Source organism: Microcaecilia unicolor, chromosome 5, assembly GCF_901765095.1.
Source record: "Microcaecilia unicolor chromosome 5, aMicUni1.1, whole genome shotgun sequence".
NCBI lineage: Eukaryota > Metazoa > Chordata > Amphibia > Gymnophiona > Siphonopidae > Microcaecilia > Microcaecilia unicolor.
In genome coordinates, this window is record NC_044035.1 from 83,799,070 (window position 1) to 83,812,501 (window position 13,432).

At 42.9% G+C, this 13,432-nt stretch overlaps 1 protein-coding gene across 5 annotated transcripts in view; it reads left to right on the plus strand.

The window, feature by feature from the left end:
* Positions 1–11,739, plus strand: part of SLC16A12 (solute carrier family 16 member 12) — a 119,661-nt gene extending 107,922 nt beyond the window's left edge. For all 5 annotated transcript variants that reach the window (XM_030203059.1, XM_030203057.1, XM_030203058.1 and 2 more), the window contains 3 exons: positions 969–1,560; positions 9,189–9,448; positions 10,999–11,739. In XM_030203059.1, coding sequence (XP_030058919.1) covers positions 969–1,560; positions 9,189–9,448; positions 10,999–11,222 — 1,076 coding nt within the window. In that variant the 3' untranslated portion in view covers positions 11,223–11,739. The remainder of the gene's footprint in view (positions 1–968; positions 1,561–9,188; positions 9,449–10,998) is intronic.
* Positions 11,740–13,432: the final 1,693 nt, after the last annotated feature.

A 13,432-nucleotide genomic window follows, 5' to 3' on the forward strand; every position in this document is an offset into this window, starting at 1 on the left:
TGGGACTCCGGTAACAGGACGGGAGGGTATTAGAGGGGGGTTGCCGATTTTGCAGGGGGGGGCCAACATCCACGTACCAGGGATGGGCGGGGCCTATGTGGGGGGGGGGGGAGCGGAGGACCTTGCTAGCGCCCATTTCATTTGTCCCTGAAACGGGCCTTCATTACTAGTTTACAATAATAGCATATACATGTGTATGTGTTCAAGTACATAAAAACATAAGAATAGCCATACTGGGTCAGACCAATCTAGGACACAAGTATGTGGTAGAAACCCAAATAGTAGCAACATTACATGCTACCAGTCCTAGGGCAAGCAGTGGCTTCCCCCATGTCTATTTCAATAACAAACTATGGGCTTTTCCTCCAGGAACTTGTTCAAACTTTTTTTAAACCCAGATACGGTTATCACTGTTACCACATCCACTGGCAATAAGTTCCAGAGCTTAACTAGGCACCACTGATGCATGTAATTTTTCAGAATACTTTAAATTATGCTTATCACTACTGCACTGAGGCACTTGCACTTTTGCCAGCGCCATGGTTGGTGTGAGAGTGAAGCACGTTAATATCTGGTTACATTTAGAATTCTGTAACAGAACCTACGCACCTGAGCTCCTTTTTAGAATATAATCCTACTATGCGCCCTTGAGGCACCTAAATGCAGGTGGCCGATTATAACATTGCCTCCAAAGTGTGCTGAATTGTAGTGTGCATTATTTTTCTTTATTAATGCTTTATTTAATTGGCTCCTAGTGCTGCAGTCCTGTCTGGTCATTGCATCACTTCTTGCAGAATCCCAGCAACTGCCCTTTCTCTCTTCTCCATTTGCTTTGAAGTCTGCTGATTGCTGTCACGCAGCGTTGATCACACACCCTACAGAACTACTGCCGATTCTTGTCCATAGGCTGTCTTCTCTGTTATTTAGTCAGGTGGTTCACAGTGCATTTGTTTTCTGCTCTTTTCTAGGCCTTGGGTTCGCACTTTGTTACACCCCAGCTATTGCAATGGTGGGCAAATATTTCAACAAAAGAAAAGCGCTGGCTTATGGAATAGCCATGTCGGGAAGTGGAATTGGAACCTTTATCTTGGCACCTGTTGTCCAGCTGCTGATGGAAGAGTATTCCTGGCGAGGAGCTTTACTTATCCTGGGAGGTTTTGTTTTAAACTTATGCGTGTGTGGAGCATTGATGCGGCCTATTGTTCTGAAGGAGGAACTGATACATACTCCAGAGCTTCTCAAACCAGAATATGCGCCTGAGGCACCAAAACTAGATTTGAAGCGATCTTCCACCTGTGCCCCTTTAATTCAGAACTGCACACACAAAAGCCTTTGTTACTGCTCACAGCGGGAGTACAGCTTCTTTCTGATGCCAGATTTCATCGTGCTAGCTCTGTCTTTTCTCTTCTTGGCTTATGGCTGCAGCCCTCCAATTGTCTATCTGGTGCCATATGCATTGAGTACTGGTGTGAACCATCGTGAAGCTGCATTTCTAATGTCCATCCTAGGTGTGATGGGGATTGTGGGTAATGTCACATTTGGATGGCTGACAGACAGAAGGTAATGCAGAGCAAGACTGGGCATAACCTTATATGAGATTTATATAGTGCAAGCATTTGAATGGACACAGGGGAGGCTGGCACTGCCCCAAAATGAAATAAAATTCCAGTTATGTCATGGAATTCTGCTTTAAGGATCATGTAAAAGTAAAGGGAAAGGGTATCAGTACAGAAGACGCAAATGGAATCCACAGTCAATAATAGCATCAGAAGAACGTAGATCACAGGATGCGAATCATCTCCCACACTCCTATCGGAGTGCCAGGATCTCCCGCTGAACAGCACCATTTCCAGGGACAGCAGGAAATGCCTTCATTAAATGTCATCTCTTGCTGCCGCTGGTCTCTCAGCAGCAGGAAATGATGTTTTAACTGTGTCTCCTGTTTTCACTGGAAAAGGAGGCTGTGCCGGGGCAGAACTGTGGGCGGTTCTGGGCGGAGTTGTGGGTGGTTCAGGGCGGAGCCATGGGCAGGTTAGGTGGGCCTATGCTAGGCGGAGCTATGGGCAGGTTGGGGCAGAGCTATGGTTGGGCCCTAAATCTCCCTCTCGGAAGACTGACCCCCTTGGCAGCTCTGCTTAACTCCAAGTATAAGCAGGGGATTTTCTTAGGTCTACCTTAATAATGGTTTATGGACTTTTCCTCTAGAAATATGTCCAGACCTTTTCTAAACCCAGCTACATTAAGGGGCCTTTTTACTAAGCCACGGTAGGCTCTACGCTCGTGCAGCATGGTAATTTCAGATTTGCCACACGTCCATAACACTTGGATGATTTATTTATTTCCTCCTACGTGCGCTGGTTTTGGTGGTAATTGGCACTTGGCGGGCGCCAACCAGTCGGTGTAGCGTGTGAGCTTTTACTGCTAGATCATTGGGTGATGTTAAGGGCTCAGGCCGGTTTTGGGCACTCGCTGGTTTCATTTTTACCACAGGCCATTTTCCCGTCCCATTAAAACCTCCCCAAAAACATTTTTTGTAGATGCATTAAAAACTGGCCCGGTCCGCGCCCAATACACGCACCTACACTACTGCAGGCCACTTTTTACTACCGTGGCTTAGCAAAAGGACCCTTAACTGCTTTTACCATTTGCTTCGGCAATGAGCTCTAGAGTTTAACTATATGTTAAGTGAAAAATATTTTCTCCAATTTGTTTTAAATATGCTACTAGTGGTTAGTGTAGTGGGCTGTGAACCAAGGGACCCAGTTTAAAATCTTTCAGCTCCTTTTTTTCTTTATAAATTATAATATTGAGCCTTCTAGAAACAGAAAAATACCTACTGCACCTACATATATATAACATTCAACCAAAGTGGATATATATAGATACCAAGCTTAATAAATAAATAAGGAGAAAAGGCCTCTGAAAGTCTGTCCTGTATCACCACAGACTTTCTGAGGTCTTTTGCCCTTATTTATTTATTAAGCTCAGTATCTATATATATCCACTTTGGTTGAGTGTTTGACTTTATTATATGTGGAGTAGGTTTCAAATTTGTGTTAAAAGTGTTTCTACATATATATGACACCTACTAGCCTAAGAGCTATTGAAGTGGTGTACGCTTAAGTACAGTAGGTATTTTTCAGGGCCTGGAAGGATCACATGTACATAAAAAGAGTTATAATGGGTTTGAACCAGTGTCCCTTGGTTTACAGTCCATTGTACTAACCACTAGGCTACTCCTCTGTTCTTCAGGGAGGTCTGTGTGCCATATTTTTTAAAATGATTCCAGACAGACTTTGTTTTGTATTTCAAAAGTTGGATGTTTCACTTTGGAAAATGGCTATTCATTTTGGACATTTTCAGTGCAAAAACATCCATCTCACAGCCATAATCAAACAGGAAAGCTAGATGACCATTTTTTTTGGATGTTATGAGCAGGAATTTTTTTTTTAAATGCTCCTCTCTATATTTTATGAAATATGGTGTCCACAATTGCACACAATACTCAAAGTGCAGTCTCATTATGGAGCGATATAGAGGCATTATAATATTCTTTGTTTTATTCTCTATTCCTCTCCTAATAATTCTTAATATTCTGTTTGCTTTTTTGGTCACTACTGCACACTGAGCAGAAGATTTCAATGTATTGCTCACAATGACACCTCAATCCTTTTCCTCAGTAGTGGCTCCTAATGTGGAGCCTGGCATGATGGATTATCCTGTGATAATTTGAAAGCTTTCTGAAGCATAAGAAATGATTAACTGTATGTTTGATGTTAAGTGACTGCCCTCTAGTGGAGAAAAATAAATTTTAGTATTATTGTACTACTTGTAGATAACTCTGGGTCTGCAGTCTCCTGCAATTCTTTGTTTATTAATTATCTGGGTCTTGTAGGAGCCAGGAACCAGGTCAGCTGCTGGCAGAAAGGCTGTAGTGGAACCTTTGTCTGTGCTCCCTGCTCTGCTTGTCCAGACCTGACTGGTGATTTGAATTGTATGGTACTGTAGGGATTAGATAGAGAGGTGAGGGGCTTGGAAAGATAGGCAGGAAGATTTGGAAGAATGGGTTGGGTGACAGCAATGTGGGTGTGTGTGTGTGGGGGGGGGGGGGGTAGGGTTACCATGGCTCCAGAAAAATGAGGACACATTGATCCAGTCCAGGTTTTGCTCCCATTGAAAGCAATGGAAGTAAAACCCAGACTGGCTTAATCTGTCCTCCTTTTTCTGGAGCCATATGGTAACCCTAAGGGGGGGGGGGGTGGAATAAGGTAATGAGAAAGGAGATTGGTAAAGGGGTTATAGAGAAGGTATTTGAGGTGGGGCTTGAAAGAGATGCACCTTGGGTTAGAGGAGGGGAGAGAAAGAGGCCTGGATTGAAGATGGGAAGAGAAGGGGTACAGATAGGAAGAAAAGCAAGACCAGAACTTGGGGAGGGACATCTCTTTTTCTCATTTGTATTTCCCCCCAGATCCCAGAAAGACCTGCCCATTAGTTCTGATGACTCCCTCCCATTCTCCCCCTCCAATCCAGAACCTCTCTCTCTGTTTCTTCTTCCTGCCCCTGTCCTAGAATCTCATTCTCATTCTCATTCTCTTTCTCTTTCTCCTACAGATCCCAGAACATATTGCCCCAACCAGATCTCAAGACCTATTTTCTTTCCCCATTCCTCCCTCCCTCTTTGCTCCTCCTCAATTCCCTTTACCATTCTCCATTATCTTTTCTTCTTTTCATCCCAGCGTTGATTCTCTTTTCTTTTTCTCCCCAGTATCGCTTTGAATTAAACAGATCAGATTCATTACCATCATTTAGTGGAAGTATAGTGCCATACTGGCAAGTTTCACCACTATCATTTTGCCATGATTGTGGCAGCCACTTATGGGATGAGTCCCTCAGAAATAAATAGTGGCCCAATCGCTAGTAATTTAGCACAGCTGAAAATTCACTCTAAGAAGCCTATAGAGTAAACATTATTGCATATGCAAAGTCCTCCTGTGTTCCTTAAAAACAGCATTAAAAGGGTAGTAGAAGACATTAGCATGAGCCTGCAAAAACATGCCAATTTATAAATGCAATTGAAAGGACTTCCCATGCAAGGGAGGAGCAATTAAGCTCACACTAAATAGCATGATGTTCTCACCCTCCACTCTAATTTACAAGTGCTTGGGAAATGGCTACTATTTAATATCTATCTTGGACTTGTGTTAACATGAGGCTTTTCATTCTAGACTGAGTATTATAAGCACATTATATAAGGTGATTTGCCCCAAAAGTGAAAGAGGGTAAGTCCTCCAAGCTTGGAGTTTCACACGCATATCAGTAATCAATCGAGCAACATTCACTGCATAGAGGTGTGACAAATCAGGGGGGGGGGGGATATACACTCCTAAGTATTTTAGTGACCCCTTTACCCACTCCAAAGGAAAACTTCCCATCCAATTAAGTCTTGTGGAAGGCAATATCGGCAGAGCACATGATTTATTTAAGTTTAACTTAAATCCAGAGAGTTGACCAAAAAACCCAACTTGTTGTAAGAGATTGGAGAGGGAGGGTGATCTAGAATTTGCACCCTGGAAATACTCTCATCCAAATTCAGTGTGTGCAACAAGGTCTCCAGGGAAAGTAAAAATAACAGGGGAGAAAGAGAACACCCCTGTCTCATGCCCCGAAACACAGGGAAGAAAGGAGCTTGCACCCCATTCATCAACAGAGAGATATAGGACTGTTTGATAAAACCAAGCCCCAAAACCCATGCAGCACAAGATCTGGAAAACGTATGGCCAGCCCACTCTATCAAAGGCCTTTTTGGCGTCCAGGCTCACCACCAATGCAGATGTTTGGTGTAACTGGCAGTGAGCCATGGCTAGCAACAATCTCGCTGATGAACAAGCCCCACCTGTTCACTCCCCACTAGTCTGGGAGCAACCCTTGCCAGTCGCATCACTAGCGCCTTCACCAGAATTTTGATGTCCACATTGATAAGCGAAATCGGTCTATAAGATGAGGGACACCAAGGCCAAATTCACATGTAGTGAAAATGCCCCTTTAGCCACCACATCAGTAGGGTAAGAAGAAAATTGGCCTAAAAATTTGGGATGGTCCAAGAAAACAACAGGGTAACCGATCTGCAAACTCCAAGATGGAAAACAGACAAAGCAGATACCTATATGAAAAAAATCCCTTTCTAATTTCATTTTCATCGAATTTCCATTAAATACTGTTTTTTTCATATACGTATCTGCTTTGTCTGTTTCCTAAAAATTTGGGAGCCAACATTTTGTAGAACTCACCACAGTGACTGAATATAGTTTTAGGGATTTAATGGCTGTCTGGAGCTCTTTAGCCGTAGGGGGCCATCCAAGCTCTGAAAATCCTGCTCTGTCAAGTGAGGGAGGCCTGCCCTTTCCAAATAAGCTCTGAGCAGAGAAAAATCTAGCGGCTTAGCTGTGGCATATATTTGGAAAAAATAATCAGTAAGTATTTGAGCAATCTCCTCACTTTTATTATGTACCCTCCCCTCCTGGTTGCGCAGGGACATGACCAATCTGGGCCCACCCCAAGACTTGACAACTCAAGCAAAGAGATGATTAGACTTGTTCCCAGAACGAAAGAAGCGGTATTTGCGAAACAAGGTCCTACAGGTAGCTCTCTTGTGCAACAGGGAATTCAAGGCAACTTGAATGATATGGTATTGCTCCCTAGTCGTTTGACATGAGTTACACTTAAAAGCCATTTTGGTGTTCTGTAATTGGTTTTCTAATAACAACACACTCACTGTCATACTTCAATTGTGGCCAACATGTAAGTGATAATGTTCCCCTATATCACTACCTTAGCCGCCGATCAAAAGAGGGATGGTTGATCAGCATGACCCTCATTATTCTGTACATATTCTGCCCACTTGTCATGCAAATATTTCTAGAAATCAGGATCTCTATACAAGTAAGAGGGATAACGCCAACCGGATGCAAATTGGTAGTATGTGGGAACTTCTACATCTATCCAGGCAGTGAAAAAAGAACGATGTACTAAAATATAATCTAATCTTGAGGCAGTTCCGTGGGCTTGGGAAAGATGTGTGAAGTCTCGCTCCCCAGGGTGAAGGGAACACCAAGCATCAACCAAATTAAGGGAGCAAAGAAAGGATGGAAGAATCCTCACCCGAGAACCTCTGTGGAGGGAAGAGTGTGGGGTAGAACAGTCCTGACCCGCATCTAGTACCAGTTTGAAGTCACCCAGTATCATCAGGTGTAGTGATTGATAAGCTTAGCAAAGCTGAACTAATTGTTGATTAAAAAACGGGGTCATAATTAAGGGGCCCATAAACTGCCAATACCAGCAGTTCATGGCTATGAAGCCACAGACGTATCAAAACATAACAACCACCAGGATCTTTAGAGAGAAGCTTCACTTTGGATTGAAGCCCCTTACGAATGAGAATATCAATCCTACCCCGCCTTCCCTCTGAAGATCCAGAAAAGACCTCTACCACCCAGGAGCATATTAACTTCAGATGCTCATCAGCTGTCAAATATGTTTCTTGAAGACACACAACATCTGCACCATGACGCTTGAAAGCTGAGAGGACCTTATTTTGTTTCACTGGAGATGAAATCTCTCCAATGTTCCAAGTAACAAATTGAGAAATTTCTTTATTCAGTGTAACAGTAAAGGTAGTAGGAAATGTTGGTATGTCCTAAAACAAGCCGCAAGACCCGGGCGCCCAGCCCCGCCCAAGTTTAAACCACTAAAGGCGACCATCTCACCAGGAGGAAAGGACTCACAAAACCCTCCAAACATTAAATGAATAATCAAACCATTCACCGCAGCAGCACATTTCATACCTATTATCCCAACAAGGTGCATGCAGTCAAAAAACATCATTGCCAAAAACATTCCCTTTAAATCCAAAACAACGTTCAGCATTCCCTCCCCAACATCCCCCAACCTTTTTAAAAAATCGGCATTACATTGACCACCCTCCAATCTTCTGGTACCATTCTCGATTTTAAGGATAAATTATCAATAGAAATCAAACAAAATAAAACATGGAAAAGAAAATAAGATGATACCTTTTTTTACCTCAGATCGGAAATAAGCAAATGTGCTAGCTGACAGTGTATATAAGTGAAAACATTCAAGCATTACTATGACAGTCTGACAGGGTGGGAGGAGGGGGGTGGGTAGGAAGTATGCATGGGGACATCAAAGCATATCATTGATATTCTAACAGGATGGGTGTGGATAGGTGAGGGGGGGGGGGGATGTTCAACAGAGACATACAGCTTTATGGTTTATAATGGGCTAGGAACCCCAGATCCTTGTTAAGTCCTTTCTGTTGGGTGTTAAAATATTCAATCATTCTGACTTCAAAGGTCTTACGTTCTTGTATGGTTTTAAAGTTACCTTTCAGGATTCTCACTGTGAAGTCACTGGTACAGTGTTCTGGTCCTGTAAAATGTTGACCATGCATACTTCCTACCCACCCCCCTCCTCCCACCCTGTCAGACTGTCATAGTAATGCTTGAATGTTTTCACTTATATACACTGTCAGCTAGCACATTTGCTTATTTCCGATCTGAGGAAGAAGGGCAACCTTCGAAAGCTAATCAAGAAATGTATTAAGTTATGTCCAATAAAAAAGGTATCATCTTATTTTCTTTTCCATGTTTTATTTTGTTTGATTTCTATTGATAACCTTAAGAGTGGACTAACACGGCTACCACACTCCTTTACTTAAGGATAAATTACATATTACTAACAATAGCTCCGCAAGTTCATTTTTCAGTTCTGTCAGTACTCTGGGATGAATACCGTGTGGTCCAGGAGATTTGCTACTCTTCAGTTTGTAGAACTGCCCCATTACATCCTCCAGGTTTACAGAGAATTCATTAAGTTTCTCAGACTCATCAGCTTCAAATATCATTTCTGGTACCGGTATCGCACCCAAATCTTCCTCAGTGAAGGGCCACAAGCAGAGACTTACTGTAGGACCTCATTTGCATAAGTCAGTATGGGCTTAAAAGTAGGGCCATATGTGAAAATTGCAGTTCCTCATGGGTAGGCCAGCCTTGCATTATGAACACGAAACAAGTGATCCATTGTGATTTGTTCATCTGATTGTGACTGTTGGGAACCAAGCAGGTCCTCTTTGCTCATAGTGTTTTTTTGTTTTGTTTTTAAATCCACAGGTTTCTGAAGAAGTATCGTAACATTTGCTACCTCATTGCTGTGGGGCTGGATGGGATAAGCTGCCTCATCCTTCCGTTTCTTCGGAGCTTTCCTCTGCTTGTTCCATTCTCTGTTACATTCGGCTATTTTGACGGTGCCTATGTAGCTCTGATTCCTGTAGTGACAGCCGATGTGGTTGGGACAGCTTGTTTGTCATCTGCCCTGGGCATGGTGTTTTTCCTTCATTCTGTACCATACCTGCTAAGCCCACCAATTGCAGGTCAGTTTAAAGTCACATTTACATTCTAATATGTTTTGTCTTGTTTGTTACATTATATAAAAGTAAGAAAATGAAATAAATGTACTGTATTTATTTTTTGTTACGTTTGTACCCTGCGCTTTCCCACTCATGGCAGGCTCAATGTGGCTTACATGGGGCAATGGAGAGTTAAGTGACTTGCCCAGAGTCACAAGGAGCTGCTTGTGCCTGAAGTGGGAATTGAACTCAGTTCCTCAGGACCAAAGTCCACCACCCTAACCACTAGGCCACTCCTGCCTGATAATCAAAGTGATTTAAGTGGGCAGAATAGGCTGGGTCATAAAGTCCAAGATTTCAATTTGAACTTGGCCTACCTGACTGTAGCAGTTGCACTTCACACGTTGGTGGTGGAGGCAAATGCAGTTGGGCATTGCTGCTTCTTTCTGGGCTTCCTTAACCTAGTTGTGCCCTGGGCTGTTATACTTCCTGGCAAGGCCGCTGAGGGGGGGGGGGGGGGGGGGGGGAATAGGGGTAAAATTCTCCGGGCTCGGTGCTGGCAAGCTGCTTCCGGGTCTGTCCTCTCCTGCACCTGCGTGGCGCCCAGAACCCTTATGATTCCATTAACGTGATATCACGTTAATGCAATCATCCGGGTCCCGAGTCTCCTCCCAGCACTGGAGGAGGAGAGGGCAGATCAAGGCAGCAACGCAGTAGTGACTCAGAGACAGGTGCAGGATGGGGTGAGGCGGCCCAGGGGTTGTGTGCATGGCGGTCCAGTCCTGCTCCAGCCCGGCTGTGTCTCTCAGTGGCCCTGCTTCCTGGACCATGCCCTCTAGGCTCAACCTCTCCCGTGTCACCTTCCCATTGAGTGGGACTGAGTTTTAAGGTGGCTTTGACACTGTGAGGGAATATCCTTAAGGGGTAGTGGCAGTGCCCTGTAGACTCTCTCACAAGGTGATAAGGCCTTCACTGTGAAAACATTTGCCAAATGGTCCTCTTGCATCTGGTAAGCTTTCATGTGTAATCCATTATACATAAAAAATTGCAGCAATTCTAAGATAAAAGAGCCATCAAGCAAACCACCTCATTACCTCAGAATTCTGTAAAATTCAGAGCATGGAGATGCCTTTGCAAACTGATTTTTGCAGAAAAGATAGCTACACCTTAATGAGGTCTAGTTATTTTTTTTTTCACCGGTGCTCAGTTTCACAGGGAAGTTTTCTACACAGCTAATTTTCATATGTAGAAAACCTATTCACTAATGAAGTTGCTAACATATAGGAAGTCCTATGGGTGAGTTCATTGGCCTCATACTGAGAAAAGCTTTAGGGTTATACATGAGAGCTTTGCAAATAGGTCCTGGGAACCCCACAGCCGTTTGGGCATTCAGGATATACAAAATGAATAGGCTTGAGGTAAACGTGCAGGTACTGGGTTTCCAGTGTATGCAGGTTTGTCTCTTGCATAGTCCTTGTAGATTTCCTGGAAACCCAACTAGCTCTGGGGTCCACAAGACATTTTTGGAAAACCCTGGTGCAAGTAATTACATCACTGTTCTTTTCTTCCAATAGGTTGGCTGGTGGACACAACGGGTAGTTACACAGCAGCGTTCCTCCTTAGTGGATTCTCTATGATATTCTGCTCAGCATTACTTTGCTTATCTAAACTTGTGCAGAAAATAAAAAAAACCCCACAGACATTAAGTGCAACAAATATTGATCCCAAACGGCACGTATGGACTAACGGAGCAATAGCTTATTCAATAACAGGAGAGTGGGATCAAAAAGACACCTAGGGCCTGAGTGGAAAACAGGAATAGCAACAGATGACTAGAGCTTCCATGTTCCTGCCTGCCATATACAGACAGCTCTTACTCCTGCACTGCATGGGTGTCCTCTGGAGTTCGTCTTCACAAAAAAGAAAAGCAGGGTGGCTTCTCCAAAGTGTGCGCAACTCACCGTGTTGTTTTTCAACAGGACGAGACTGAGAAATCTATAAATTTGAAGGCTCCATGTTTTGTTCCTGTGAGATCATCATCCTGTATAACTATTTCAGATGCTGCCAGTTCTGGTACACTGTTAGATAAAAATGTAATGAATGTACAGAATAATTACTGCTAAGAAAGCAAGACCTCAGTACTGGGGGGAGGTGCTCAGCAGTCAGATGCAGTCTGAGAGGCTCTTGGGACAGGTATGGTGGAAAAGAAGAAAGTATTACAAACCTCACTGAAATATAACTTTGTTCTCAAGAGTGCAATGAAAGAAAGGATCGTTTATCTTCCAAAACAAGGAACTTGCCTTCCAAATGAAGGACAAATGGCCATCCTAAACTCCAGTGCTTGACTGCTGAGGTTTGATGTAGACCTTTGCTTATGGTAGGATTTTGCTAGTTCCACCTGAAACAGATAATCTAAACAGTACCCGCTTCTGCCTCACTGAGGTTCATCAACATTACATAGGAAAACTGGATTAACTAATAAAAATTGATTGATAACTAGGTGGGATGCCACAATGATCCAAAATAGCATAAAACTCATTCTGCTGCAGTTTGTCCAGGGCCCATATTGACCTCCATTTGCAGAATCACAGCAGCACTGGTTTGGCTTTAACCCAGCTTTTGACCTTGTATGTTAGGTTGGACAAGGATGTCCTACACTGCCAGAAGCAGCGGAGTATGTGGGAATGCTACCATGCTCATAAGACAGCTTCCTGTCCATCACTCAACTCAGCTGGGAAATTCTCATTACAACTCAGAAATAATTGAGGAGGAGGGTCTAGGAATGAAACCACTGAACTGTGATGCAAATGAAATGCTGGAACTAGATAACTATACATTGATGTAATATATATTGAAATATAGTAAATGTTTCTGACAACTGAACAATGAATTTTTCTAAAATTTTAGAACTATATAACCAAAGAAAATTTAACTGCACTGAATATTCATGCCATGCTCAGCTTACTAAGGAGAGAGAGCAAGGAAAACAACTTATAAACAGATGTTACTTCTGGCTTGTGATTCAAAAAAGGCTGGTAATCATGCCATTCAAAATGTTTGAAAGTCACAAATTGTTGTTTGCAGTTCCATTGATAACATTCCAAGGTGGTGAATAAAAAAAAATCTAAAACTTCTACAAAATTTAAATTTTATAAAATTCCATCACAAAAATATTGCAGGATTTGACTATTTTCTTCATCATGGTGTCTTCTGACCCCCATTATAATTCTTTCATTCAGCTACAGCCTAAAATATGCAGGAGGCTTTGTACATAGCTTAGCATGGCTTTTGTGCACAATTTTGTGTACAACCAAACAGGTTTTATGCACGAGCTGTGTGTAAAGTAGGGATGGGCAGTCAGAACATTTTTGCTTTGTTGCCCATAGCAACATGGAGAGGGTCAAAGGACAAACCAACCAAGGCAAACAGAGCACCAAGAGCCTTCAGGATAGGGACAAAGCTTTAATTCATGGACCCAGCACAGACTGTGTTTCGGCTCACAGCGCCAGCGTCAATAAACCCAATGCCAGAGTAATGGTAATAGAATGACGATGTACATTCTAATACTCCAAGTCGGCATTCTCTTAGGAAAATAGTGGCAAAGCCATTTTCCTAAAAGAATGCCAACTTGGAGAGTTAGAAAGTACCTCACCATTGGAATACCATTACCCTGGCATCGGGTTTACTGTTCTTCGCTATCAGTTTGTTTTAATGACCCCTGACACAGACACTATGCGCCAAAACATGGCCGTGTCGGGTCCATGAATTAAAGCTTTGTCCCTATCCTGAAGGCTCTTGGTTCTCTTTGCTTGCCTTGCTTTGCTTCCCATGTCATTTACAGAAGTTTTTTGTTTTATTCTGGGGGGAGGGGGGTGGCCGTTTTGTTGTTATGAGGTCAATGTTGTTACTGAGCTCTCTTTGCAAGTAGTGTGCATTCTTTGCAATTTTTTTTCTCATTTTTGCTTGTTGCTAACATTCAAAGACATGGGATATGTTGTTGACATTTAC